We start from the raw sequence: 26,118 nt of genomic DNA on the forward strand, positions 1-26,118 counted from the left end.
AGCGTGGCCCAGGCAGAGGAAGCAAGCCAGGAAGACCCGGCTGAGCTTCCGTGTTGCCCGGACGCCCGGCCAGCATATAAGGGCTGCCAGGGGAGGAGGCGCCAGACCTCACCACCTCCTCCCCAGCACCAGCCAGCCTCAGCCACCATGTGCCACACCAGCTGCTCCTCAGGCTGCCAGCCGGCCTGCTGCCTGCCCAGCCCCTGCCAGGCGACCTGCTGCGTGCCCGTGAGCTGCAGGCCCACTGTGTGTGTGCCCGTGAGGTGCCAGGTGGCCTGCTGTGCGCCCGTGAGCTGCAGGCCCATCGTGTGTGTGGCCCCCTCCTGCCAGTCCTCCGTGTGCCTTCCCGTGAGCTGCCGTCCTTCCGTGTGTGTGGCCCCCTGCTGCCAGTCCTCGGGGTGCTGCCAGCCCCCCTGCTCCCCCCTCCTCTGCAGACCCGTCTCCTGTAGCACCCCCGCCTGCTGCTGACCACACGGCCACAGACCAGCTGCTCCCAGGGCAGGCGGCCACCCCTGCACCCTGCCAGCACTGGGGACGGTGGAAAGCACGGCCAGTGGCCCCTCTGCACTGGGGGAGAGTGCGGGAGGACGGTGCTGATGCTCCTGCCCTGGGTGTCCCCGGGCAGTCCTGGCCCCAGGGGCCTTCTCTAAGCCCACGTGAGCTAATAAACCAGCCTCCTGTTCGTGGCTGCAGCTCTGTCCTTCCTCTGAGCTGGCCTGGCCATCTATCCTGGTGACCTCTCTTCACATGGTTGATAGGGAGCCCTGGTGGGGAAACGGCCTGAGGCCCAGTGTCCAGGTGGCGCGGGTTGGGGACGAGCCTCTGGCCTGTGGCCTGCTTCCCAGCAGAGTTCCTTCCCGCCGCTGGGCGCTGCCTGGAGGCCTGAGGCCTGGCACCTCCCCTCAGGGACGTCCTGGTTCCCCAGGTCGGCCCTGGTCTGTCTGCGCCTCAGGCTCTCAGGGCTGGACCAGCTCCGTATGTCCTCCCATCGCTGTCCACAGACATCCGGTTTTGGTTGATTGACGAACAACTGTCACAGCATAAGCAGGAGTGGGCCAGGTCCCAGCACAGAAACCAGAGGCGCCAACAGCTCACCAGCCACGTCTCGGGGCCGCTGGGGACGGCAGTTCTTACTCGTTATTTGTTCCCCAAAACTACAGTTGGGGGCTGGGGAGGTGGCTCAAGTGGTGGTGCACTCGCCTGGCGTGCGTGGGGCGCTGGGTTCGATCCTCAGCACCACGTAAAAATAAAATAAAGATATCGTGTCCACCTAAAACTAAAAATAAATTAAGAAAAAAAAAACTGCAGTGGACTCACGCGTCTCTGTTGGCCTGGAGTGTGTGCTTTTGAGTCGAGTGGCCTTTGAGGACGTGGGTCTCTGGAGTAAGCTCTTCGCAGGGTGTTGGAGAGAATCCTCTGCTTTGTGGGTGAGCTTCCTCCCTCTGGCCCCGTGGTTCTGAGGTGACCATTAGGTTACATTTCCCAGGAGACGGGTAGCTTCCTCAGGAGCTGGTTCCAAGTTCTGCTGCTCCAGGGTCAGCCTGGGACCTGACCTTCCCTGGGCTGCACGCTGGCCGCCCCGGGCTCCACCTTTTCATTTATGCCCTAGAGGCCTGTGGTGAGGTGGCCCGGTGGCCTGGGTCCTGTCGTGTGGTCTAAATGGGGGCCTTGGATGAACCTGAGTCAGAGGCGACCGTCAGCCTGAGGGCCCACGCAGCTGCATCACACGCACACAGAACCACTCTGTGTGAGTGTCATGCACCACCCTGGCACACGCCTGCTTCCCACTGTCCTGCACCCCGGCATCCACAGCCCAGGGCTGTGGTGCAGTGGGCTGTGTTGCCAGGTGACCAGAGCGGCTGCTCAGAGGGAATGTGGCTGAACGAGTAGCACTGCTATTTCTCACCAGAAGACCGCCCCCAGTGCTTTGTCTGGTGGTGGCCAGCTGGACGAGGACTATCCTGGCCAGTGCTCTCACACTGGGCACCGGGGAGGGGTCCTGCAGGTCAGGCTGCCGAGGCAGATGTCACTGTCCCAGCTGCCAGGCATGCAGCGTGGCCGAGAGCAGCTGTCCGAGGAGGGCACCAACCTGCCCGTCTTCAGGACAGCACCTACTGGATGTGCTCACTGTCCCCTTCTAGGCTCTGGGAACAGTGAGGTGCAGCAGGGCTTGGTGTCTACTGTCCTGCGCCCCACACCTGCAGGGCACCTTCACGTCATGGGTGTGCTTGTGCAGACGGGCAGCACTCGGGCACCAGGTTGGGGAGCGGGCAGGACCAGGGAAGGGGCGGGAGAGGCGGAAAGCTTCTGAGAAGGCCTGGCCTGGCACAGCGTGGCCGCAGCCTCTGTGGGGACATGCTCACCAGGTCTGGCCACGCAGAGCAGGGGCCTCTCCCGCGACTGCAGCTCCCTCCAGGCTGCACAGCACCGTGGCTGCGGGAGAAGGCCGGCGAGGAGGCCGGCGAGGAGGCCGGCGAGGAGGCCGGTGAGGAGGCCGCGGAGCCCAGCCCAGGGGCGGGGTGGTGCGGCAGGCGCACAGTGGCTCGCTGGAGCCCCGAGCGGGCGGTGGGCTGCGCTCCAAGGGAACGGGAGGCCTGCCCCCAACGTCAGAGGATAGACTCGACCGAGGCTGGCGAGCCCGCTTCCCAGCTAGACCCCGGGGGCTCCTGCAGCGTGGGGGGCTGGCCGACACTCTGTCACCCTGTCCCCTCAAGCTGCCTAGCTGGCACTGTGGGCTTCCCCTTGTGCATGCCACGTCTTAGTGAAGTCCACTTCTGCAGGCGTCTCTCTCACTTGGACTGCACACCTGCCTGCACTGGTGTGGCTTGTAGTGTCACATAAAATGCAGATGACAGTGACTCGGGGAATGTCATGGTTTGGATGTGGGGACCCCAGAAGCTCAGGTGTGAGATAATGCGAGAAGTTCGAAGGACAGAGGAGAGGACTGTGGAGGGCCTTAACCCAGCCCAGGAATCGTCCCCTGGTGGGGGACTGAGTGGCGGCTGGAGGCAGGTGTGGCTTAGGGGTCTCTATTTGTGTCTCTGCTTCCTGGTCACCAGGTGAGCTCCTTCCCTCTGCCACACTCTGCCACCACGATGCTCACATCACCTGGAGCCGGGGATGGACCTGGCCTTCCTCGGGCTGAGACCTCCGAATCCGAAGCCTCCAAGTGGACTTTCCTGCTCTGCAGTTGCTCTGTCGGGCCTTGGCACAGCTGAGAGGAAGCGGCCCGGACCCTGGGTCACTGGGATGCATGTGTGTCGGCAGGAGCGTGGAGTCCTTCTGCTGTCGGTGTCAATGGCTCCACGGTCCCCAGGGAGCGTAGGGAGCACTGTCAGGGAGGGAGGTTTAGCCCAGATACGGGTCACGGCTTTCTGGGGCAGGTGCCCGCCATCCATCACTGTGGGGTCTGTGCACGGACGGGACTGTTTGCCTGGGTAGAGTTCAGGCCTTCCCGGCTGTACTGAGCTGTCTGTCTGTCCTGCTGCAGCTGAAGTCCAGTGGTCCACGCGATTTCTGTTTCTCCTCTCTGTCCATCAGTTGGAACTGTCCGTGTGGAGCTGGCTGTGAGGTGCTGACGTGTTCAGGATGCAGTTCTTGAGTGCACCCCTGTATGGTCTTGCATTCTCCTCTCTAGCCCTGCGATACCTCCTCCGTGTTCCGTGGGCGTACTTCCCACCTGAGTCCTCTCCGTCTATCTGAGTTCATTTGAGCTGGGTTTCTGGGAGGTGGACAGCATAGTGTTGGACTCTGGTTTTTATCCCATATGAGAATCTGTCTCTTGATTTCAGTGTCAGACCTTTTGCTTTGGAGGTGCTTGTTGGTGGGTTTACACGGACAGGCCGCCTGGGTACTTCAGGGGTGACACACCCCACATGCCTCCTTTCTCTCTTTCCCTCCGTGCCTCTTTGGGGCTCCGTTTCTCCAGCACCCCATTCCGTCTCTATGGGGCTGATTGGTCAGAGGCCTTCGCTTGCTCCTTTGGCCTCGAGTCTACGACACACCTCAACAGCACTGAGCTTGGGGACCTCACGAGGTCACCTCCTCTTGCCTCCTGCTGTCGGAGGGTGACCATTGTGGTCTAAACGTGATAAAATCCCGCCACACGTCACTGTTTTTGCTCTGGGTGGCGGGTTATCTTGTCACCTTGTACATCCACTTTCTCTTTTTTAATATCGGCTTTTTAGTTGTAGGTGACACGATGTCTTTATTTTTCTGTGGTGCTGAGGATGTATCCAGGGCCTGGCGCGTGCCAGGCGAGCGCTCCATCTTCCCTTTAAGGCGCTCTCTGGGGCCGTCTTTTCCTCCGCTGTCCGGCCCTTGGCCTGGAGGGGCTCTTGGACACCCTGCACACGCCTCCTGTGAGCGGCCTCTCGGTTTCCACTTTCACTTTGGAAACACGGTTTGGTTCCTGCCCAGGGTGTTAGGTTCATTGTCTCTTCTCAGCAAAAACCTACCACGGGACGCAGAGACCGCACACGGCAGCAAGCTCCTTCCGACTCGCAGCCACAGCCGTCTCCTAGGAGAAGGGCCTGGAGCAGCAGGTGTGGGGTTGGCCTGGGCTTGTCGGTCCCTGGACTTTCCTCCCCCTCTCTCCTCCTGTCCACGTGCCCCTCACTCTTACTGCGGGTGCTCCCTGTGTCCCTGCGTCTGCGTTAGTCTCTGTTGGAAGGCGGCGTAGGGCATGGGTGCGCGGTGCCTGCTGATTGCCCCTCCCCCCCCTCCAGCTCTTCTGTCAACCCAAGTGACCTCCTCAGAAGACTCCTCCCGGCTCCCTGGTCCGGCCCTGCTCGACCCCTCCCCCGCCCCTGGCCAGGCTGCGGGCCCTGCGTCTCCCCCCCTCAGCTCCACAGGGCGGCAGTTCTCAGAAGCTGCGTGACGCCTGCCTCTGTGTCCTCTTTGGGTTTGGCAGTTGGGGCTGGAGAGCGTCTGCTCCCCTCTGGGAGGGCGCCACCCGCGCTCTCTGGGCTTTGGGACGTGGGGTTGTGTGTTCCATTGTTTCTAGAATGTTCCCAGCTGTCAGCTCCTCACATGCTGCTTCTGCCCAGGTCTGTCCTCTTTCTGGGGCCATGGTACCCAGGGCGCGCACTGTGGCCCCGAGGTCCTTGGCATCTTGTCCTTGTTTCCTCCCTCCTCGGTCTTTCTGTGTTTTAGTCTGTATTTACCTGTCTTCAAACCAGCGAAGCCGCACTTGGCTGCATCGAGTGTGGGGGACCGTTGAAGGGATTCTCCGTGTGCTGTGTCCATCTGACTCTCTAATCCCCTCGCTGCTGGACACCCCTTAGTGCTCCAGTCGCAGTGTCCGGTGCCTGTGGGTGGCCGCCTTCCTGGCTGTTTGCGATCCGCGTCTGCTGGTTGCTCTGTCTTAGACCTTGGAGGGTCTTCCCCTGCTGACCTCTGTCTTATGATCTGTGGGTATCAGACCCCAGCACTGTTCCTGGGGTGCCCGTGTCCCTGGGCCGTTGTGTTCTCACAAGAGAAGATTTCAGGCAAGACGTGAGACGTGGGGAAAGAAGAGGAGAGAGGAAGCCAGCACCCTCAGGGAGGGCGTGGCTGGTCTCAGAAGAGCGCGACAGCCCTTGTCCCATGTCCCAGCTTTTACTGGGAATTTTAGGGGAATTTCCCAGAGGGTCTCGCGTGAGCACCACATCCAAATTCTTGTTGGCGGTTGTATCGCAGCGGGCTGCAAACTCCCCAGTATGTCATGTTTCATTCGTAGGTTCCTGACCTGGACTGTGGGGGTGACAGGTCACAGTCCCAGTGAGATCCTGGGAAGGACCCAAAGGCAGCTTTTGGGGTGGTCCTGGCTTTGCGGCAGGTTTTATCTGGAGCTTGTTTTCCCAGACTTTGTGCCAGCGTCTGGCCAGGACCAGCTGTCTCCCCAAGGAGGGGCCACCCCACTCGCCTAACTGCTGGGTTGCCTGACGCCCACCGCCTTGGGTCTGGGCTGGCCCAGGGCAACTTTGAATGATTGATTTTACAAACCCAACTGGGGACGGCAGGGTTGCCCTGCACGTGACATCAGCCCTGATCCCCAGTGAGGCGCCTTCTCAGACTTCCTGCCCCTCCTCCAGAGAGCAGCCCTGCTTTGCTTTGGTGGGCAGAGGAGGTGGCTTGCCCTCTGTTGGAGGGTCCTTTAGGCCTGTTTCCCACCCACCCCTCAGGGGAGAGGGGTTTTTCCACCGTCCCCCACCCTCAGTGAGCTTCAGGAAGGGGGTGGGACACAGATTCAGGTCTCTCCCCCACCAGGGACCCTCCTCGTCAGCTCAGCCAATGGGACGAAGGCTCTTTGGGGGAGTGGCCACTGCCCTTACCCTTGTTCTGCACCTTTGAGGAAAGAATTTGGAAATACACGGAGACGGGGAGCAGCAGGGAGGCTGGTTTATTAGCTCACGTGGGCTTAGAGAAGGCCCCTGGGGCCAGGACTGCCCGGGGACACCCAGGGCAGGAGCATCAGCACCGTCCTCCCGCACTCTCCCCCAGTGCAGAGGGGCCACTGGCCGTGCTTTCCACCGTCCCCAGTGCTGGCAGGGTGCAGGGGTGGCCGCCTGCCCTGGGAGCAGCTGGTCTGTGGCCGTGTGGTCAGCAGCAGGCGGGGGTGCTACAGGAGACGGGTCTGCAGAGGAGGGGGGAGCAGGGGGGCTGGCAGCACCCCGAGGACTGGCAGCAGGGGGCCACACACACGGAAGGATGGCAGCTCACGGGAAGGCACACGGAGGACTGGCAGGAGGGGGCCACACACACGATGGGCCTGCAGCTCACGGGCGCACAGCAGGCCACCTGGCACCTCACGGGCACACACACAGTGGGCCTGCAGCTCACGGGCACGCAGCAGGTCGCCTGGCAGGGGCTGGGCAGGCAGCAGGCCGGCTGGCAGCCTGAGGAGCAGCTGGTGTGGCACATGGTGGCTGAGGCTGGCTGGTGCTGGGGAGGAGGTGGTGAGGTCTGGCGCCTCCTCCCCTGGCAGCCCTTATATGCTGGCCGGGCGTCCGGGCAACACGGAAGCTCAGCCGGGTCTTCCTGGCTTGCTTCCTCTGCCTGGGCCACGCTCACATGGCTGCTGTAGCTGTGGCTGCTCTGCTTGGCCTCGTGACTAAGGGCCCCTTCCTGGAGCTCTGCACACTGGGAACTGCCCGGGGCCTCGCTGGCTCTGGTGTCCTGAGCTGCTTCTGTGAGATTCCCAGACCCAGGGAGGGGCCAGAGAGCAGAGGACAGGAAGAGAGGCTTGGAGACCATCCTGGGCCAGGAGGGGAAGGGTGGGTGGTGGACGTGGCGGTGCCCCTGTGCCCATCAGGGGGACGGGGCCTCCCATCGGGGTATCTCTCCTGTCCTCCCAATGGCTCTGTCCTTGTAGAGCCGAGGGAAGGAGGGACACAGCAGGTGGGCAGCTGTGCCCTGCCCAGGCTCTCCCCTGGGCCGTGCACACTGCACAGGCCGCCTCCTGCGTCCTCCTCCGTCCACTCCAGTCCCTGGGTCACCTTCTCCTCCCCCAACAGCGAGCAGGCCCTGGAACATGGCGCAGAGCTGGCGCCTCCAAAGGGCTTGGGGGAGACCCTGGGGGGGATGCAGGGTGGGTTCGCAGTGGCCCCTGAGGCCATTTCCCAGGCCTGCACGGCGCGGGGCCTGCAGCCCGCACACCAGCGCACACGCGTGGGCCCGACAGGCATGTGAGCAGGCTCACTCCTGGCCCCTGCGTGGTCCTCTGGCAGCTCGGCAGGCCCGTCCTGCCCGTCCTGCCCGCTCTGCCCGCTCCTCCCACAGCACCGGGAGCCCAGCACGAAGCCCCTGCCCCGTGGTGGAAGACGTTCCAGGACAGCCGCCATGGACGGGGGTTGCCTCCGCGGCTCTGAAGCCTCAGCCCTGGCCGACCGCGACCCCCGTCAGCCCCTCTCCACTGGGTCCACACGGAAGCCGAGTGAGGGTCTCCCCGCGCCTCCTCAGCCTCTGCTGCCTGGACCAGGACCCGCTGGGACAGACAGGAGCTACTCTGGAAGGCCACTGGGCACCTAGATGGCCGGCGGCCAGCAGAGCGCTCCACTAACTGTGCCCCAGAGACCGGGCGGGAGACAGCCACCGCGGCGAGCAGCCACAGCAGCGCAGGCCATGCTCCCAAGGCTGCGGCCACTGTCCCAGCTGCCACGCCATCAGCAGCGAGCAAAACATGAAAGCCCTGGCCCTCTGCACAGGGCGGGCAGCAGGGGGACAGCAGAAGCCCAGGACCTGAGCAGAGGGGCCCAGCCGTGGAGCAGGCGCACAGGGGCCCAGGAGACGCCTGGAACCTGTGGAGGGGTGGGCCGCAACTGCTGGGGAAGGCCACCAGGAGGAGGTGCAGCAGGGTGGACAGTGGACGCCCACAGCGTCCAGCTGCGGCCACACCCCGGCCCAGGGCCTGGGGAGATCGACCGCCAGCCGAGCGAAGCCCAAGCCAACCCACATCAGGACTTCCTTGGAAGCAGGTGGACATGGAGACCCTTGGGTTAGAGGGCCACACGGCCCACTGCACGCCGTCTCCCAGGCCAGGACCAGCAGTCAGAACCCAGAGGCTGGAGTGCAGCCTGGGACCCCCACGATTCAGTCCCAATGACCAGACGGGAAAGAGGACCAGGAACATAGTCCCCAGAGCACTCAGACGGGCACCAGGGAGCAGCAGCTGCCACAGGGGAGAGGCCAGCGGAGAGCTGCTGCCGCGTGAGCAGGGACTCCAGGGAGAGTGACGCTTATGAAATAGGAATCCCAGAAAAGTTCAGCAGCCGACACGCAACTTCACCCAGACGGGCCTCACATCGTGGAGGGGCCCTGAGCTCGAAGATGGCAGCAGCGGTCACCCAGTCAGAAGGACAGGGGACAAGAATTCAGACGAGCAAACAGACTGTGGGTCACTGTCCGTCACAGGCAAGGATGACATGTCTGTGACATGGAGGATCTTAGCAGGGCCCTGGGGCGAGGAGCGTGCTGTGCTGTGGGGACACCAGACAGGGCATCTGCAGTGGGGGACCTTGGGAACCTATGAGGTGGCATCCCCTGGCCTCCACAGTCGGCCTCCAGATAACCAGCCTCCGAGTTCAGAAAGCACACAGCCAGCTGCGTCTCGGGCGCCTGCAGCTGAGAAAGGGCTTCCTGGACTGAGGGAGCAGAGGGAGGTCAGCAGAGTGGGCAGAGCAGGAAGCCGTCCGGGGACAGGGCGTCGGCCTCATTCGGCCACACCAGCTGCTCCTTGGGCTGCCCCAGCCTGTCCTGCCTCCCTGTGCTGGGCCCCGTCCTCCTACTGGCCCCTGCCAGGGGGCCTGCTGCGTTCCCTGAGCTGCCCACCCTCTGTGTGCCGCCAGCCCTCCTGCCCACCCTGGTCTGCAGGCCCGTCCCCTGCAGCACCCCCTCCTGCTGCTGATTCTGTGAGGACCACCTCTCCCCTGGTGACCACCCAGGACTTTCTCTTTGTCCAGATTCCTCCACTTAGTCCCACGTCTGTGACGGACCACGTCCCCTGTGGCAATGGTGTCCTGGTCCCGATCCCTGAATCTCAGTCACCCATAGGCAATGAGGCCATCTGCTCCTCAGCTCAGGTTGGTCTTCCTTCCCCGAGCGCTTCCTCGTGGTCCTGTGCCGTCCTGTCCTGTGCTGGCCGCAGGTCCTACCCCGCGGGTCTCTCTGACAGCCACTGCCAGGGCGAGGGGCCTGGGCTCAGGGCCCCTCTGGAGGGAGTGGATGCAGGTTGTTGAGTCCAAGGGCACCTCCGTCCCCTGGTGGCACCCTGGGACCTCTGTCCAGGGCTCTTGTGGAGCCTGGAAGCTGAGGGAGGTGGAGGAGGAGGAGCCTGGGAGGCTCGGTGGCCACTGTCCGTTGTGGGAAGAGCTTTCACACCAAAAAGAGGCCCATGGCCCGTGGCCCCAGAGACTGGATCGGGGCCAGCAGGACAGGTAGGGGCCTCCTGCCCAGCGGAAGGGCATGTCCTAAGTCGGCCACAGCCAGCCCACAGCGGGCACCAGGTGTGGCTGCAGCCCTGGCCAGCAGGCTGTGAGGCCAGGAAACTGCTGGGTCAGGAGGGTCTGCAGAGAGGGTCAGGCCAGGCGTCCAGTGCGTCCACTGATCTCACACACAGAAACAGGAGGACTGGGCCCTGGCTCGCGCCCTGGCTGAAGGCCCGGGGAAGCTGCTGTGTTTGCACTGACCCTGAAATGCATCGATGTGCACTGGCCAAGGTGGCTGCTGGGGTCATCTGGTGGAGAGCCCAGTGCGCAGTATGAAACCAGCGTTCCCCGGGCGATACTCACCAGTTAAGTCTCCCAACTTTGCTGTGTTTAAAATATTTTATAACTAAACAAAAACAAAAATACAGGAAAATAAAAGTAGCTAAGTAGAAAAACAGTAAAATGCTTTACTGAAACTAGAAGGCACATGGAATGCTGCTCTTGACAGGTCACAACAGTGAGCCGGGCAGTGGCAGCCCACTGTTCAGAGAGAACTGGGCTGCAGTCAGGGGCTGGGGACACTCGGAGAACCAGGTGTCCAGCCTGCAGGCAGACAAGGTGAGTCCACCGAACACCCAAAAGCAGCACTGGCCATGAGAAGCCACCGCTGAGACAGTCCGACGTCCCCCGCAGCCCGGGGGCTGAGCCCACTGTCCCTGCCACAGCCCCCAAGACCCGCTCCCAGGAGGGGACGTGGCCAGGAAGAGGCCTGTGGCAGGAAGCAGTGGGGAGCACAAGAGCTGAGCGCTGCCCCCGTCAGAGCTCCAGCCGCCCTGCCCCCTCAGCAGGAGCAGGGGCCATGTGGGAGGGGAACCGGCTCTGCACCTGGCACCACCTGGCAGGCCCCCACGACAAGGTGCCCGATAGCCCACGCCCACCAGGAGGCACAGCGCTCATCTCCAGGATGGAGCGGGCACCTCACCTGGGCCGCGGGCATCCTGGACACAATGCCCAGTTCTGTTGTCCACCTCCTCTCACCTATTCCACAGGAAGCCCAACAGTGGACAAGCCACAGACCTCACAGAGCTCATGTCACCTGCCCCACCTGCCTGAGCCTATCAGAAAATGGACCACCATACACAGGGGACCAGAGAGCCCAGGGCCACTGCACCCTCGCCCAGCGCGGGTATGTCCACAGCATGAAAAGGCAAAGATCAGGAGCCACACAACCCCCCGGGCCGGGAAGAGCGTCCCAGGAACAGAGGAACCATCTAGACCCAAACACACTCGAGATTCAGGGAAAGAAGTCTCGCCATTCAAAAAAGAAAAGACAAGATGCTTTAAAGATGAGTGGTTAGAAAGATCACCCGTGGACACTGAGCATCTTTGGATTCTTTAGACTTTCTGGAGAGGGGGGCGATGCTGGGGTGACCAGGGTGCCCTAGCACTGAGCTACATCCCGGCCCCTCTTTTCATTTTTTATTTTAAGACGGTCTCACTAAATGACCGAGGGCCTTGCTAGGTCCTCCTGCCTCAGCCTCCTGAGTCGCTGGGTCACAGGCAGGCACGGCCACACCTGGGGTTCTTAGCTCGTGTCCACCGGCACATCACAGTCACTCAGTACAGGGTTCCCTGTGCCACGTCTGCACACAGCTCAGCCCACCTCGTCCCCAGGACGCCCTCCCGTCCACCAGCTCTGTCGAGCGGCCTCCCTTCTCCTTTCTTCACCCCAGTGCATTATAAGGGCACGTAAAAGCGGGGTTTGTTGCAATGGAGTCACATGTGGGCTCTCAAAATAGAGACCTGGAGGATGAGGTGGAGAAATCCTTCCACGTTCGAGCTAAACATCAAGAAAATGCCGCATAGAGTGGCCCACGCCTTGATCCCATCGGCTGGGGAGGCCGAGGCCGGGGGATCGCGAGGTCAAAGCCAGTCTCAGCAACTAGCAAGGCCCTGAGCAACTCGGTGAGACCCTGTCTCTAAATAAAATATAGAAAAGGACTGGGGATGTGAGCCAGTGGTTAAGGGACCCTGGGTTCAATCCAAAAAAAAAAAAAAAAAATACAGCATATGAGAGAACAGAAAATATCATCAATGGTCAGTCCAAAGGCCGTACCTCTGAATTGCAGGGTCCCTAAGAGAGACGGTGCAGCAGATAAGGGGGATCCGTGGGTGGTGGCAGCAGAAGAGCTGAAGGCACCCGGGCGGGAAGGGCTCCCGAGCTGGGAAAGCCGAGGAAGGGCCTAGCTATGCCTTGTGCTGACCGCAGACGCCCAGGACGCAGGGTGCCAGACACCCCCAGAGAACAAACAAGTCACCTGCAGAGAACAAGTCCCAGGCCGCCCAGACTCAGCCTCACTGAAGGCCACACACTGGCGGTAACTCCCAAGCCGAAGCCAACGGCTGAGCAGGACACGCAGGAGCAGCTGACGGGCAGCAGGCCGGGCGGCACTTCCTCAGTAGGGCAGGTGACCAGGACGTCCAGCTGACTCTGTCCTGGGTCGAGTACGAAGCACACAGGCCTCTTCGTCCACCTCCTCTCCTGGTGGCATCCAACAGACACAGTTCTAAAACCTGGTCTCTCTGAGTCCCTCTCCCCGAGCCTCGAGACCCTGTGGACACTGCTTGGACACCACTGGGACGGGGGTGACCTGGGGGGACCTGGGGGCACCCCGGCTCCAACGCGGGGGTCGCGGGGGTCGTTCTCACGGTGCCAGGCCCAGCCGCTCCCTAAGCTGATGTGCTCTGAGGTAGACTCGCTTTTCAGAAAGCAAGACACACACCCAACCAAAGGACACACACCAAGGTCGTGCTCGCCCCGTTGGTGAGCTACACACACACACACACACACCAGAGGACGGTGCATGCAGAAGACTGGACCCTCGGGTGGAAGAGTCCTAAGCACACGAGCTCCGTTCAGCAAGCCCCAGGACAGACGGACCCAGCCCAGAATGGAGACAGCGCCCCAGGGCCGGGGGTCTGACTCTCCATCTTCAACGACTGTCAGAACTTGGGACAGAAGGTCAAGAAGCAAACAGGACCGTGCTCGCTCTCAGCCAAGGACTCAGAGGGGCTCGTGTCGGTCACTCCACCAACAGCGACCAAGCCGCACCCTGCTCAGTGTGCAGGGGACACGGGACAGAGCACACACAGGCCACCAACCAAGCCTGGGAGGATCTCCAAGAAATCACATCGGGCAGAGGAGCTTGTCAGCCGCGGGGCGCGGGCCCCAGGAGGGCTGGAAAGGCAGCGCGGAGAGTGCTGGGGGGGGGGGGACAGCGCTCGGGGGACAGGACTGTGAACGTCTCAGATCCGAGCCCAGCTTCACCTCCAGGAAGCAGGAGAGGAGCAGGGCAGACCCAGAGGCAGATAAAGGAAGCACTTTCTAGAAAGTGGACGAGACAAGGGGCAAAGAGAGCAGCATCAAGAGGGCCGTGAAGCCGCAGTCGGATCTCAAGAGACCAGCACACAGTTGGGTCAGAACCCATGTAGGACTTGCTCAGAGAAATAACAAGGTACAAGAGAACGGCAAGAACAAGTCACACCAACAGACGAGAGGACCCACATGAAATGAAAGTCCACAAACACACAAATCCCCAAACTGACCAAAAAGAAACAGAGTCTCAGCAGAGCTACGACCAGTAAGATTAAAACAGCGTCCAAAAACCCAGCTGCATTACGGGGAATCAACCAGAATTTAAAGAACTACAGCAAAGCCTCTCAAACTCTCCCGAGCTCGCCCGTCAGGACAGCAGTCCCCTGACACCGAAGCCAAACAAGACAGAGAGAGAATCACGGCCATGTGCCTTATGAACACGGACGCGAAGGGCCCAGCCCCATACTAGCCGAAGCCAACCCGCATTCAGAGTATCCCCCGCCATGACTGAGTGGGGTTTGTCCGCCCAAAAAGATCAACCCAGGCCACGCACCAAGCTACCAGACTGAAGGGGAAAACAGGTGGCCCTCTCAGCCCACGCGGAAAGGCTTTGACGAGATCTAACACCTGGCGGAAAAGACAAAGAGAACACTAAGAAGATCAGCAAGACGGGGAGGAGCTTCCTGAACGTATGGAGGGCATTTAGGAACTGCCACTAGCCTCACACCGACTGGGAAGAACTGGACCCCCCAGACCAGGAGCACACAAGAAGCAGAACAAGCCAGAATCAGAGGAAGAAAGCCCTCTACTGCAGAGACACGGGCAGCACCGAGAAACTCCCAGAGACGCCCCCGAGAGCCACTGATCCTTTACGTCTCGGGACCTAACATGAACGTGTTTCTGTACACGAGCACTGAACGACCCAAAAAGGAAATTAAGAAAAAAAAAAAAAAACGCTCCATTTGCAATGGCGTTGAAAAGGAGAGAGCACCTAGGGACCAACCTGACCAACAGACAAGATCTGCACATTGATAGCTACAGAATGATGCTAAAGAATCAAGGAACAGGCTGGGGCTGGGACTTGGTGGCAGAGCGCTGGCCTAACGTGTGTGAGGCCCTGGGTCGGGTCCTCAGCACCTCATAAAAGCGATTGATTAATGGTATTGTATCCTTCCAAAGAAATATCCATCTAAACAACCAAAACAAATATTTTTAAAAGAATTAAAGAAGACCTGATAAATGGAAAGACATCCCACGTCCCTGGATTAAAAGACCCGCTCAGCCCATGTAGAAAGCTTTGGTAAATCTAACACATGACCGAATCTAACACTGGACTAAAGCAGGCAGAGCACAAGTGGACGTCTCACCCATAGACACGCAAATGTCCACAAGCACACTCCTTGCTGGTGGTCCCTGGGGAAAGCAAACCAAAACCTCTGTGAGATGCCGCCACACCCCAGCTACAGCTGCCTTTTTAAGAAAACCAGCCAGGCACAGTGGGTGCCTGTGCACATTGCAATCCTAGCAGCTCAGGAGGCTGAGGCAGGAGGACGGAAAGTTCAAGGCCAGCAATGCATTGGGGCCCTAAGTAACTTAGTGAGAGCCCCGTCTCAAAATAAAAAAATAGAAAGGGCTGGGGATGTGGCTCAGAGGTTGAGCACCCCTTGGTTCAATCCCCAGCACCCCAAAAAAGTGTAACCACAGCATGGCCAAACAAGCCAGCAGCTGTGCCCCCAGGAAGTGGGGGGTACCTTAAAGAAACTCTCTACAGAGTCTCAATCCGATCACTGGATGCCAGTGTCTTTTGCAGCACCATTCACCATCGCCAAAGGGTAGAAATGAGCGACTGCATCGGCAGATGGATGAATGGGTTGACACCGCGAGGTACAGCTGCGCGTTGGAAGAGTATTCAGCCATGAACATGAAAGAAGCCCTGGCACCTGCTGTGGCAGGCAGGGCCACCAAAGGACAAAGGTGGGAGTCCACCTGCATGAAAGAGCTGCGATGGCATCTTCAGAGGAGCAGGGCGCAGACCGGGGGGCCTGGGCAGGCAGGGAACAGTGAGGAGGGAGGGTTTATGGGGGAGAAGGCCACATCACATCGCTGAACTCCACCCTGAAACACTGATGCAGAGGTCACTCTCGTTCACTGTGTCGCACCACGGTGTTTGCGAGGTGCTGGGGTCGAGGGGGACCCGGGCCGCGCAAAAGCCCGCGCTCTGCAGCTGCGCGGTGTCACCAGCCCGCACACAGTTCTCAGGGTGTAAATGGTCCCACTGGCCATCGTCATAGAGAGTCAGTACAACAAAGACGCCCAGACAGTGAGGACAAAGCAGTGACCTGTGGCCTGATAAAACAGTGGTCACCACGTGCGCACGGCTTTTGAGACCCTGCAGCCACCGGCCCCGACCAGGAGGTGGCTTTGCCTACAGGTGAGGGGAGTGGCCTCGCTGGCTGGGCACCTCCCGTGCGCCGTGTCGAGGGGCACCAGGGAATGAGGGGGCTCGGAGGCCACATCGAAATCCTCACCCCAAGGGGGAGATGAGGCCTGTCTCTGGGCTCCTCTGCGGACAGGCCACCGAGCTGCCCACCTTCCCACTCAGCGACCCCTGAGCACCACCCGTGTCCCTGCTGTTGAACACGGAGAGACCAGAGCTGACCCCATGGCCCCCGACGGCCAGGCTGTGTCCCAGGACTGGCTTCCTCCAGGACCTGGCCATGCCCTTTGGGTGCCACCATCAGGAGGGTGGGGCCTGGCGCAGTCTCCATGGGAGGCTGGGGCCTCACCTCACGAGGGCAGGAGGCAAGCCCCTGCAGCTCCTCACCTGACCATGCCTTCACCTCCTCTGCTCTCTGCTTCCCTGACCTCCTGGGCCCCAGGTCCTCCTCCTCCACCCGGAGCCGGCCGGGCCCTGCCTGTCCAGCCCAATGCAGGCCGAGTGAGTCTCGCTACGCCCACGTCCAGCTTTGTCCTCTGTACAGTGACCTGCATGGTGGCTTCCCCACCCTGAGGACCGTGGGTCCTTTGGAGAGGCTGAGTCTGCCTCTGTCCTCTCAGCACAGGACAGTGGCCTCTCGGGGACCAGCACGCCCTGTCCTCAGTGCTGAAACTGGCCAGCAGTCAGTTTGAACGCATCCTTTCCAAAATGCACATGGAGACCTGCCCCTCCGTCGGGTGTGACAGGGGAGTCTGACAGGGGGATTAAGTCCCGAGTTCTCTGCCTTTCATGTAGGAGCTGGGGGGCTTCTGCCTTCCACCCCTCATCTTGTGGGGACACAGCAAGGGGCACCACCTTAGGACAGAACAGTCCCCAGACCCACACCACCTTGGGCCAGTGCTCCCCAGACCCCAGAACTGTGGACATAAAGAGCCGTTCCTTGGTGTCTTGTCACAGCAGCACAAATGGACCAGGTCCTCAACACTGCCCGCCACACATGCACCCTGGCCCTGCCACCTGGCCAGCTGGGAGGCCTCCACCGTCCCCAGATGCCATCACCAAACACAAGGGCCCCAGGCTGTCCCCACCCTCTCACCCTCTCCCTGCGCCTCTGCCTGATCCCCTGTGTGCTGACCCCATCACGCTGCCACACTCCCGTCTCTCCTGTCCCCTGTGTGCTGGTCCAAGTTCCAGGGCTGGGCCTCCCACTGACCCCTCCTGCCCGCCTTTGAGGAGTGTCTGACCTCTCTGGAACCCTCTGGCTGCCTCCCTAGGTGTCCCAAGTCCTCTGGCCTCTGCAGTCACCAGTACCCAAATAAAAGGGTGACAGGCCCCTCCATCCACCCACCAAGCCCCCGGGCACTCACACGCTTCTCCTGCCTGCACCCCTTCCTGCTGGACTGGACAGCGCTGCCCCTTGGGCAGCGCCCCGCAGACTGCCCCCCACCATGGCCTGCACAGCCGCTCTTCTTCTGTTTCTCCCCGAGGGTGGAGATAGGGCGGCACTGGGGTCCAGCAGGACACCCACAGCAGGACAGAGCCACAGGGCCTGTCCTCACCCCGGACCGGCCTCTGCTGTGCCCACCTGCCAGGCTCCCCAGGTGTCCAGCGGCCTGCGTCCTACAGCCCTGGCCCTGGAGCTGTGCCCGTGTATGCAGCAGAGTCACTCTACATGCAGACATCCAAACCCAAGTCAGGCTTTTCATCTGGAGAGCCGCTCACAGCCTGCCACTGACCGGACCTCTCACACCTCTGCCTGTGGACACGGGCTCCCCCAGTGCCACGCCCCCAGCTCCTCTCCACACCTTGAAGTCGGCTTCCAGGAAGTCCCGCAGCCTCCCGGGCAACTCCCTGGCTCTGAGCTCGGCCTGTCCAGCAAGGCCCTCCCCTGCCTACGGTCACTCAACCCCAGTTCTCTTGTGCAGAAGGAAGCAGCTCTGCCTTCCAAGCAGGCCTCCGGCACCCAGGGGCTGTCCACTCCAAGTCCTCTGGGACAGCGGAGCCTGACAGTTAAGGACAAGGCCCACAGGACTCCCCTGAGGCCCCTCTGCTGGCTCGTGTGGGCTTTGGGGCTCCCCATCTGGGATCATGACAGCACCATCTCAAGCCCACAAGGTTGAGGATACTTATCAACCTGCCCAGAATAGCCCCCGCACACAGCGAGACCTGTCAGCACCGGGTGTTTGCTGTGTGTGATCCGCTGCGGACAGCAAACACAAGCCCTTCAAATTTCACTCCGACAAAATTAAAACCATCGTAAAACGAGCGCTGCCCCTGAGGCCGCCAACCTCCAGGGCATGGGTGCCCAGTCCCCGGCCCCCAGCTCCCCGGTGCAGCTGGTTTCCTGCCTCCCAGGACCTGGCATCTCCACTGCCCACCTGTGCCCCTTCCCAGGCCCATGGAGCCTCCCTGACCGCCCAGGGTGGCCAGCTCTGCCCAACCCAGGCCCAGGCAGCCTGACACAGCGACGTGAGTGCTCTCAGACCTGAAAGGGAGTCTGCCCAGCCGTCGCCAAACCTGAGGGCCACAGCCTGCCCGCCCGCTGCCCAGGCCACCACCCCACACAGAGAAGCCCTCTTCACAGCGTCTCCCACAACGGCCCGTCCAGCCTACGCGGAGGGCACCTGGTCACAGGGCCGGCAGCCGGGATCACCAACGCTCCTCGCTGAGCCCTCTAAAGCCCCCACCCTGGCCCCCCTAAACACACGGTCCACAGCAGTTGCTGCACTTGATTAGGAATGTCCCCAACGGCTCCCGAGTGCAGGTCTGTCCCCCAACCCGGAGCCGCATTCAGAGAGCCACTGGAGCACCAGGGCCCTGGCAGCCGAGTGGACGACTGGGAGACCACACTACAGGCTGGGGGCACGGGTGGAAGAGGCCCACCCACTCACTTCTTTCCCTGTCCCTCCTCGCCCCTGCTTCCTGGTGCCCTGAGCCGAGCGGCCCCCGGCCCCACACCCCCTGGATGCTCTGCCTCACCGCAGGCCCACAGCAGTGGGGCCATTACCTCTGGACCCAGCCGTTGCTCATTTGGACATCACCTGCCCATCTCTCCAGCCCGAGGCGTCCTCCTGGAGAGTGGACACCCTGACTCATTTAGCCACTGTTTCCTGGACCCCCACCCAGGCGTCCGCAGGCATGTGGACATGGCTCTTGGGCTCAGCCCCAGGACACAGGCAGTGGTCAGGAGGACAGAAGACGCAGGAGGGTCCCAAGGCTGCCAGGAGCGGGGCCCCACCCTAACCTGCCCAGGCAGAGCCTCGTGGCGGCCACCAAAGCCAGAGCCGAGGTGCAGCGAGAGCAGGGACTCACGGCACAGTGGCCACTGTCCAGCCAGACATGGCTCCCACGTCCCTGCCACAAACGCAACTCGCCACCAAGGCCAAGATGTCCAGTTGCCCAAGGAAGAGTGCACGGGCCACCCGTCTCCCGGGCGGCGCGCTTCTGTCAGAGCCACAGTGGGGCAGGACAGCTCTGGAGCGCCACCCTCCGTCTCTGCAGGCCGGGGGGGTGGGGGGGCAAAGAAAGGGGCACATGCCCAGGGAGGGGCTCTCACACAGTGCCCGGCCAGTCATCGGCCCAAGGCCAGCAGAGAGCCCACCCACTCACCATGCCACGCTCCTGCCTGGTGCCCCTCCCCCCGGGGGCTCTCACCAGGGCCGGCCAGCCAGCCAGGTCCGTGTGCAGCCCTCACTTTTACGAGCTGGGTGGCAACTCCCAGGAAAGTAAGCCAGCCCTAATGAGGGCTGTCCCCAACCAGCCCCAACACCAACACGGAAAGAGCAACACTAAGGAGCCTCCTTTGGGACAACACGCCACGCAGACGGGTATAAAAGCCCAGTAGTCCAGCTCCTCACTCACACACACTCACACACACCCACCCACCCCCTCCAGCACACCCACCATGGCCGCCTCCACCATGTCCGTCTGCTCCAGCGACCTGAGCTATGGCAGCCGCGTCTGCCAGCCCGGCTCCTGCGATTCCTGCCCCGACTCCTCCTGGCAGGTGGATGACTGCCCAGAGAGCTGCTGCGAGCCCCCCTGCTGCGCCCCCAGCTGCTGTCAGCCCAGCTGCTGCCAGCCCAGCTGCTGCGCCCCAGCCCCTTGCCTGACCCTCCTCTGCACCCCAGTGAGCTGTGTGTCCAGACCCTGCTGCCAATCAGTCTGCACCAGCTCCTGCACCCCCTCCTGCTGCCAGCAGTCTAGCTGCCAGTCTGATTGCTGCAGCTGCTCCCCCTGCCAGCCTTCCTGCTGTGTGTCCCTCTGCTGCAAGCCTGTGTGCTGCAAGCCCGAGTGCTGTGTGCCCCTCTGCTCTGAGGCTTCCTCCTCCTGCTGCCAGCAGTCTAGCTGTGAGCCCTCTTGCTGCTCTTCCTCCCCCTGCCAGCCGTCCTGCTGTGTGTCCCTCTGCTGCAAGCCTGTCTGCTGCAAGCCCGTGTGCTGTGTGCCCGTCTGCTCTGGAGCCTCCTCCTCCTGCTGCCAGCAGTCTAGCTGCCAGTCTGACTGCTGCAGCTCCTCCCCCTGCCAGCCGTCCTGCTGCGTGCCCGTCTGCTGCAAGCCCGTCTGCTGCTACAGACCCTCCTCCTGCGTGTCCCTGCTCTGCCGCCCCGTGTGCAGGCCCGCCTGCTGCGTGCCCGTCTCCTCCTGCTGTGCCTCCTCCTGCCAGCCTAGCTGCTGCCGCCCGGCCTCCTGCGTGTCCCTGCTCTGCCGCCCCACCTGCTCCCGCCCGGCCTGCTGTGGTGTCTCCTTGGGCCAGAAGTCCTGCTGCTGACCAGCCATGTCCCCAGGCCAGTGGGCTCAGGCCCCACCCTGGCCTCTCCTCGGCCTTTGAGATTCAACCCAGGACCACCCTGGTGCCCACCTCAGCGTGACGGTCCCATGACTTCAGGTCAGCCTTGGCTGTCGGGCTGCTGCCTCATGTCAGGTCCAGATGAGGGTGAGACAGCCGCCCGCTAAGTGGGAGGCGTACCGAGAGCCCTGCGGCTGTGGGAGTCCCTCCTGGGCACGCAGCCCCCCTCCCCTCCTAGTAGCTCATCCTCCCTCCCCCTGAACATCTTGCTCTGAAATTAATAAAGGACCTTGGCAGCCTCCATGTGTCCCTCTCCCTGTGTGACGGTCCACTCTTTCTCCGGCTAACACCACCTTGGCTCCAGCATCCTCCAGGGGAGCCAGGCCTGGGACACCTGCGGCAGTGCCAGATCCCAGGGCCCAGCCGACCCTCCGCTCCCAGGGCTGAGCTCAGGGTACGCGCAGCAATTTCTCTGGTAGCCGGCTAGCCAGTGGCCGCCTCCAGTCTGCATAGCCATGGTCAGTTCAAGGACACTGAAGGGCAGGGGGAGGCTGGGCAGGGTTTCCTGGGGTCCGGCTGAAGCCCACACACTGCCTTCAGCCACTTGCAAGGAGGCCCTCCGTCCCTCTTAACCCCAGCATCTCTCACGGTCACAATCTGTGCCCATGAAGAGCAAGGGGTCCCACCCTGCATGGTCCAGGTCCAGCCCAGGGTGTCAGAGGGCAGGAGGCCTCTGGGGTCTGAAGCAGGCTTGCTTCCCTTGGAGAGTCCCCTCGGGGCCAGTGTAGTGGGCCTGCCCAGGTCCAGAGTCCTAAGGCCCATGCCTGCCCCTCCCCCAATCCTCAGGAGCCTCCTGGGGCTCCACTCCTGCTCCCACCCACAGGGCACCCTCTAGCTCTTACCCCCACTCTGCGGTGGTGGGAGGAGTGGGCTGGCCTGGGCTAACACCTAGGAGGTCCAGAAGTCCAGACAGATGTCCCCCAAGTCCCTGTGAGCAGGTTTAAGAGATCACCTGACCCTGAACAGTTTGACCGGAGGGGGGGTGGGGGGGCACGAGGCAGCTTTTCCAATGGCACCCGCTCAAAACCTGGGGTCCCCAGGAGGCCACTCTGAAAGGGAGGGCCCCCAAAGACTAGACTTGTGCAGACAAACCAGGACCCTCCTCCCACACTCTGAGCTGTGGCCTCAGATCGCTGCTGGGGACCTTGTCCTCCCCTTCCACTCTCCTGGAGGACCCCACATATCAGACGGTGGGAGAAGTCAGTCCCCGGCCAGCCTGTCGGTCTGGACAGGGGCCTTAGCACCTCCACCCAGGCCCCCACTGGCCTGGTGACCCTGAGCCTGCCGCCTGGGACACACAGGGACCTTCTCAGAAACACGTTCCTGAAACGCATGGAACCGGGTGGCTGTGATGCAGGCAGTTTCCCAAAGCTTCTCCATCAAGGCGCTGACCACCCGGGGGGCGCAGGCTCGAGCTGAGTCAGGTCTGCGGAGTGAGCAGCAGCCTGCCAGCTTTGGGTACAGTCGCCTCTTGTCCGACCCTAGAGCTGTTAGGACCACAAAGACGCAGGGTTCCCAATCCCAGATCTGTGCCCCCGAGTTCCACTTCCGTCCTGGACGGTGCCCAACGAGGGCGTGGAGGCCCCAGTACCGACAGGACACCCCGGGTGGACCACAGGCCAGCCCGCAGCTGTGTCCTGTTCTTCTAGGTACAAGCGCAGGTTGTCCCCCGTCTCTGGGACCCTTCCCTGGCTTGTCCCCAGGAGCGGAGGGAGGCGTCCGGAGGTCGGGAGGGGCACAGGGACGCCCCCCCACACACAGCTCCGAAAGAACGCAGCCCCCCGGGGAGAGCCAGGGACCCCCGCTAAGCGCCAGGCTGCGCCGGGCTTTCCTGGGCGCGCGCGCGCGGGCGCATCCACACGCACTGGCACGACGCGGGCTGGCACAGACCGCTCTGCTGCGCCCGGCAGTGCACACCCCGCGCCCGGCGGCTCCGCACGCGGTCCTCCAGCGGACTCCACCCGCTGCGCAGAGAAGGAGCCCGCCGTCAGGCGGGACCAGGGGCCTTGGACTGCAGACCCACGCGGAGGTGGGGCTGGCCGTTCTCCTCCTCCTCGTCCACTTCCAGGGGCAGAACCCCAGACACAGCTGAGACGCCCCGAGACCAGATTCACCAGAGCCCCCACCAAGTCCCGCCTGGGGCCAAAGCGAGGAGTGGGACGGAAGGCGAGCGGTGAACATAGGCCCCCGCCCGCCCCTCAGAGGACTGGACGCACGACTCCGGAAAGGAGCAGGGAGAGGACCCGAGGGGTACGGGCTGGGGCGCCCGCTGCGGGCCGGACAGGAGTCCTCAGGCGGAGTGCGAGGCTCGGGCGGGAGGGTCACAGCGGAAGGCCACGTCCCCAGTCGTCCCCAGACTCCGCAGGCCGAGCTCCTCCCAGCCGCGCTGTGACGGTCGGGGCCTTTTCCGTGCTTGGAGCAGCGGTGAAGGGCCAGCCCGGCTCCTGGGGCCCAGGGCCGAGTCTCTGAGCCTCCGCAGAGGTGCCAGGTAGATTGGACAGCCTGCCTCAGATCGCCAAGGACTCCCGGGAGCTCTAAGTGACCGCGACTGAGGGCCAGCCCTCCACCCGCTGGGGAAACCTGGAGAGGACAGCAGTCCCTCCTGCACTGCCTAGCCTCCCCCTGTGGGCACTGGGTGTCCCTCTGTGTGTGTCCTTCCAGGGCCAACCCAAAGCCACAGGGCCCGGTGGGGCTGGTCCCAAACCCCACCTCACTGGTCCGAGCAGAGGGAACAGTGTGGACAGGCCACCAGCTGGTGAGGACTCACAGGCTGCCCAGCCGCAAATCCTTTGAAGTACTCGAATGGCCTAAGGTATGCTTGGCCGAAAGAGGGCGTCCTTGGCTCGGGGTCTTCCTGGAACCTCCCTGGTGACCTGCCCAGGGACCAGGACTCTCGGGACTTACTCCTCCAGCACCCACCTTCCTGCCGGGCAGTCCCAAGGACAGGTCAGGGGAAGAACTGCAGGGAGGAGCTACAGAGGTGGGCCCTGGCAGAGGAGGCTGGAGCAGCGCCTTGGGAAATGCAGGCCCAGTCTGACCTCAACCCGCCTGCCCCTGCCTGTGGCTCCCTTTCCAGGCCCCTGGCCCAAAACTGGGCAGAGGAGGCTGCCCATGTCCAGCAAGGGGCCTTTCAGTGCCAGGCCTCCTGGATAACTGGCACACCCTCTTTCCACCCCAACACTCAAAGGGAACTCCTGGAGCCACGGGCTTTGGTCCCTCCCATCTAGGGCCTCTCAGGCCCCCCAACAGCACCAATCTGACCGTTGAGGCTCCCTGAGGTGCAGGACTGGACGCATCTTCCCTCTGCTGCCCACTGGGTTGGGGACACCTGGAAACCCCAGCCTGCAGGTTCCCACAGCCTGACAGTCACCTTATTTGCAAACCAAACACTAAGAAGCACGGCCATCAAGAGCAAAGAGAGAGGAGGGAAGGGGTGGGAGTGCAGCTGCAGCCCCTTCCCCAGCTCCAGAGAGGGGCGTGGGCACCAGAGGACGCACACCCCGGAGCTCCATGGCGACCGGCGACCTGCACATCTGCCACCGGCTCCACAGCACACATGGTCACAGACTTGGGCCACCACCTTGGAACCCGGGCCGCAGAGCACACACAGGGTCCCGGCATAAGCTCAGTGCTTTTCAAGATCGAACGTGGCAAAGTGACCTTTCAAATCTATTTGAAACCCTCACGGGCCATGATGACGGTCTCCTGGGAGCGTTCCCAAGTAGCCCCATGTCATTGGCTTGGCGTTTGTCTTTCCTCCCTGGTCCACAGTACTTATAACTGGGTCATCTTGTAACTCTCTGAAGCAAACCTCCCGGGGAGCAGGGGCGGGCTTTATAAATAACCTTTATTATTATTATGCAGTTGATTCTGTTCCCAGCACAGAGGGAACGTGAAAAGACACGTTTGTGACTCATCCCCACCAGGGAGGACGGCCGTGCACCATGGCTACAGCTGGGCACTGCACAGGGTCCCTCCGAGGCTGGGCCTGGACGCGTTGGTCCCTGCATGGGGCAGGGAGAGAGGCTGGCGCTCAGCCTTGGATGACTGGCAGCCCGGGGACTCTGCGTGATGGAGAGCCGATGGGACCCGGGGCCCTGTTTGAGGCAGCCACTGTGGGCAGGTGCAGATACTTGGAGCCCTGGAATGGGGGCTTCTGTCTGTCCCTGATACCACAGTGACACTCTGTCAGTGCCCCTGGGCCTGTTCATGCCCGGTCCACCACCTAGCAGCTGGCATGGTCACTTCCAGCTATTCCTGAGAGCTGGGGCCCTTTCTGGACCCTGTGCCCACTACCCATGCAGGTCAGTGTTCCAGACTTGGGTCACAGGGGTCAAACCCTGGTCCTGCCACAGGGAAGCAAGTGGCCTGAGAGCAGAGGCCACAACCTGCATGAGGAGGAGACGAGACTCTTCCAGGCCACCAAGGGTGAACTACTCACAGACACACACGGCCACCCTGGCCCAGCCCCTGGCCTCCCTGGGCTCCACCACAGCCTGCTCTTGTCACAAATGCACTGCCCCTAGCAGGATTCGCACACCAGGCCCTGTCCCCTGCTCTACGCCTCTGGCCTGACAGCACTCCCCTGGTGAGGATCCTGGAATGGCCCCTGGATGCTGTGGTCATCAGAGAGCCCAGACAGGTGTCCACGGGGATGAACAGAGTCCTGCAGGCCTGGCAGGGCCGCCCGGGTGCTCTTGGCTCTGCACACAGGGAAGCTGAACCCCCAGGAGGGAGCTCTTGGCTCAGGCGTGGGTGTTTGGGACGGTGCCTGCATTTCACGTTTCTTGTTCAGGTGGGGACAGAACCAGGCCCAGTGGCAGCGCTGGGCTCTGCCAAGTGCAGGCTGCGGTGTCCCCGTCCCGAGGCCTGCCAGGGCTGCTGCCACTTCATTCCTAAAGCAGGTGTACGGCCTTCCCCGGGAGGCCAAGCAGGCAGGCACATGTGAGAGGCTGGTGCTGCTGCTACCTCTTTGAAACGCGTCCCGCCCTGCAGCAGTGAGGAGCTCCCTCCTCCCGCTGCCTTTCATCTTCCCTGGGCTCCTCCCGCCAGCCCTGTCTCCAGGGTGTCAGCGTCCTCGGACATCCGGTGACCTTGTCTCGGGTTAGAAGGTGAGGTACTACCAGACATCCCTCCAGCTCCACGGAGGCGCCCACCCCACATCCACTCCTGTCTTACCTGTGCAGGGCTCCCGACGCTGGGCGCCACGGCCAGGGGTGGCCAGGGGCAGGAGAACCACACACAGTGTCAGCAAGGCAGACATGAGGGGCTCAGGTCCCGTGCTCCATCCAGGGCTCCAGCCAGCCTGCAGGGAGGCAGCTCCGCAGACGCCCCAGTCAGCCCTTCCAGGCAGCCGTGGGCTCTTGGGGTGGTCACTGCAATGGCCACATGCCAGCAGGCTGCAGGGAGCCAGAGGTGGCCCTGGCAGTGGTGGAGAAACTTAGTTGCTCTGCAGCAGGCAGGCGGCCCGGCAGGTCGGGGCTGCAGCCGGGTTTAGCTCTTCATTTCCCTGATGGGTTTGGGTCGTGCCGTGCAGGTGACAGCTGATAACATC

General features: G+C 62.4%; 4 protein-coding genes across 4 annotated transcripts in view; 2 read left to right on the forward strand and 2 right to left on the reverse strand.

Moving 5' to 3' along the window:
• TSPEAR (thrombospondin type laminin G domain and EAR repeats) overlaps positions 1-25,827 on the reverse strand; it is a gene marked incomplete at both ends in the record, with an annotated part of 172,471 nt that extends 146,644 nt beyond the window's left edge. The window contains one exon of the mRNA XM_081301996.1: positions 25,743-25,827. Within this exon, the coding sequence (XP_081158122.1) occupies positions 25,743-25,827 (85 nt within the window). The remainder of the gene's footprint in view (positions 1-25,742) is intronic.
• LOC308653101 (uncharacterized protein) lies at positions 148-468 on the forward strand (the record flags this gene model as incomplete). Its single annotated transcript, XM_081301517.1, has 1 exon — positions 148-468. The coding sequence occupies one exon, from the start codon at positions 148-150 to the stop codon at positions 466-468; it is 321 nt and encodes a 106-aa protein (XP_081157643.1).
• On the reverse strand, positions 6,583-6,903 carry LOC308653102 (uncharacterized protein; the record flags this gene model as incomplete). Its single annotated transcript, XM_081301518.1, has 1 exon — positions 6,583-6,903. The coding sequence occupies one exon, from the start codon at positions 6,901-6,903 to the stop codon at positions 6,583-6,585; it is 321 nt and encodes a 106-aa protein (XP_081157644.1).
• Positions 19,623-20,486, forward strand: LOC308653095 (uncharacterized protein; the record flags this gene model as incomplete). Its single annotated transcript, XM_081301506.1, has 1 exon — positions 19,623-20,486. The coding sequence occupies one exon, from the start codon at positions 19,623-19,625 to the stop codon at positions 20,484-20,486; it is 864 nt and encodes a 287-aa protein (XP_081157632.1).
• Positions 25,828-26,118: the final 291 nt, after the last annotated feature.

The sequence above is a fragment of the Spermophilus citellus genome (genome assembly GCF_964194105.1).
Source record: "Spermophilus citellus genome assembly, chromosome: 7".
NCBI classification, from domain to species: domain Eukaryota; kingdom Metazoa; phylum Chordata; class Mammalia; order Rodentia; family Sciuridae; genus Spermophilus; species Spermophilus citellus.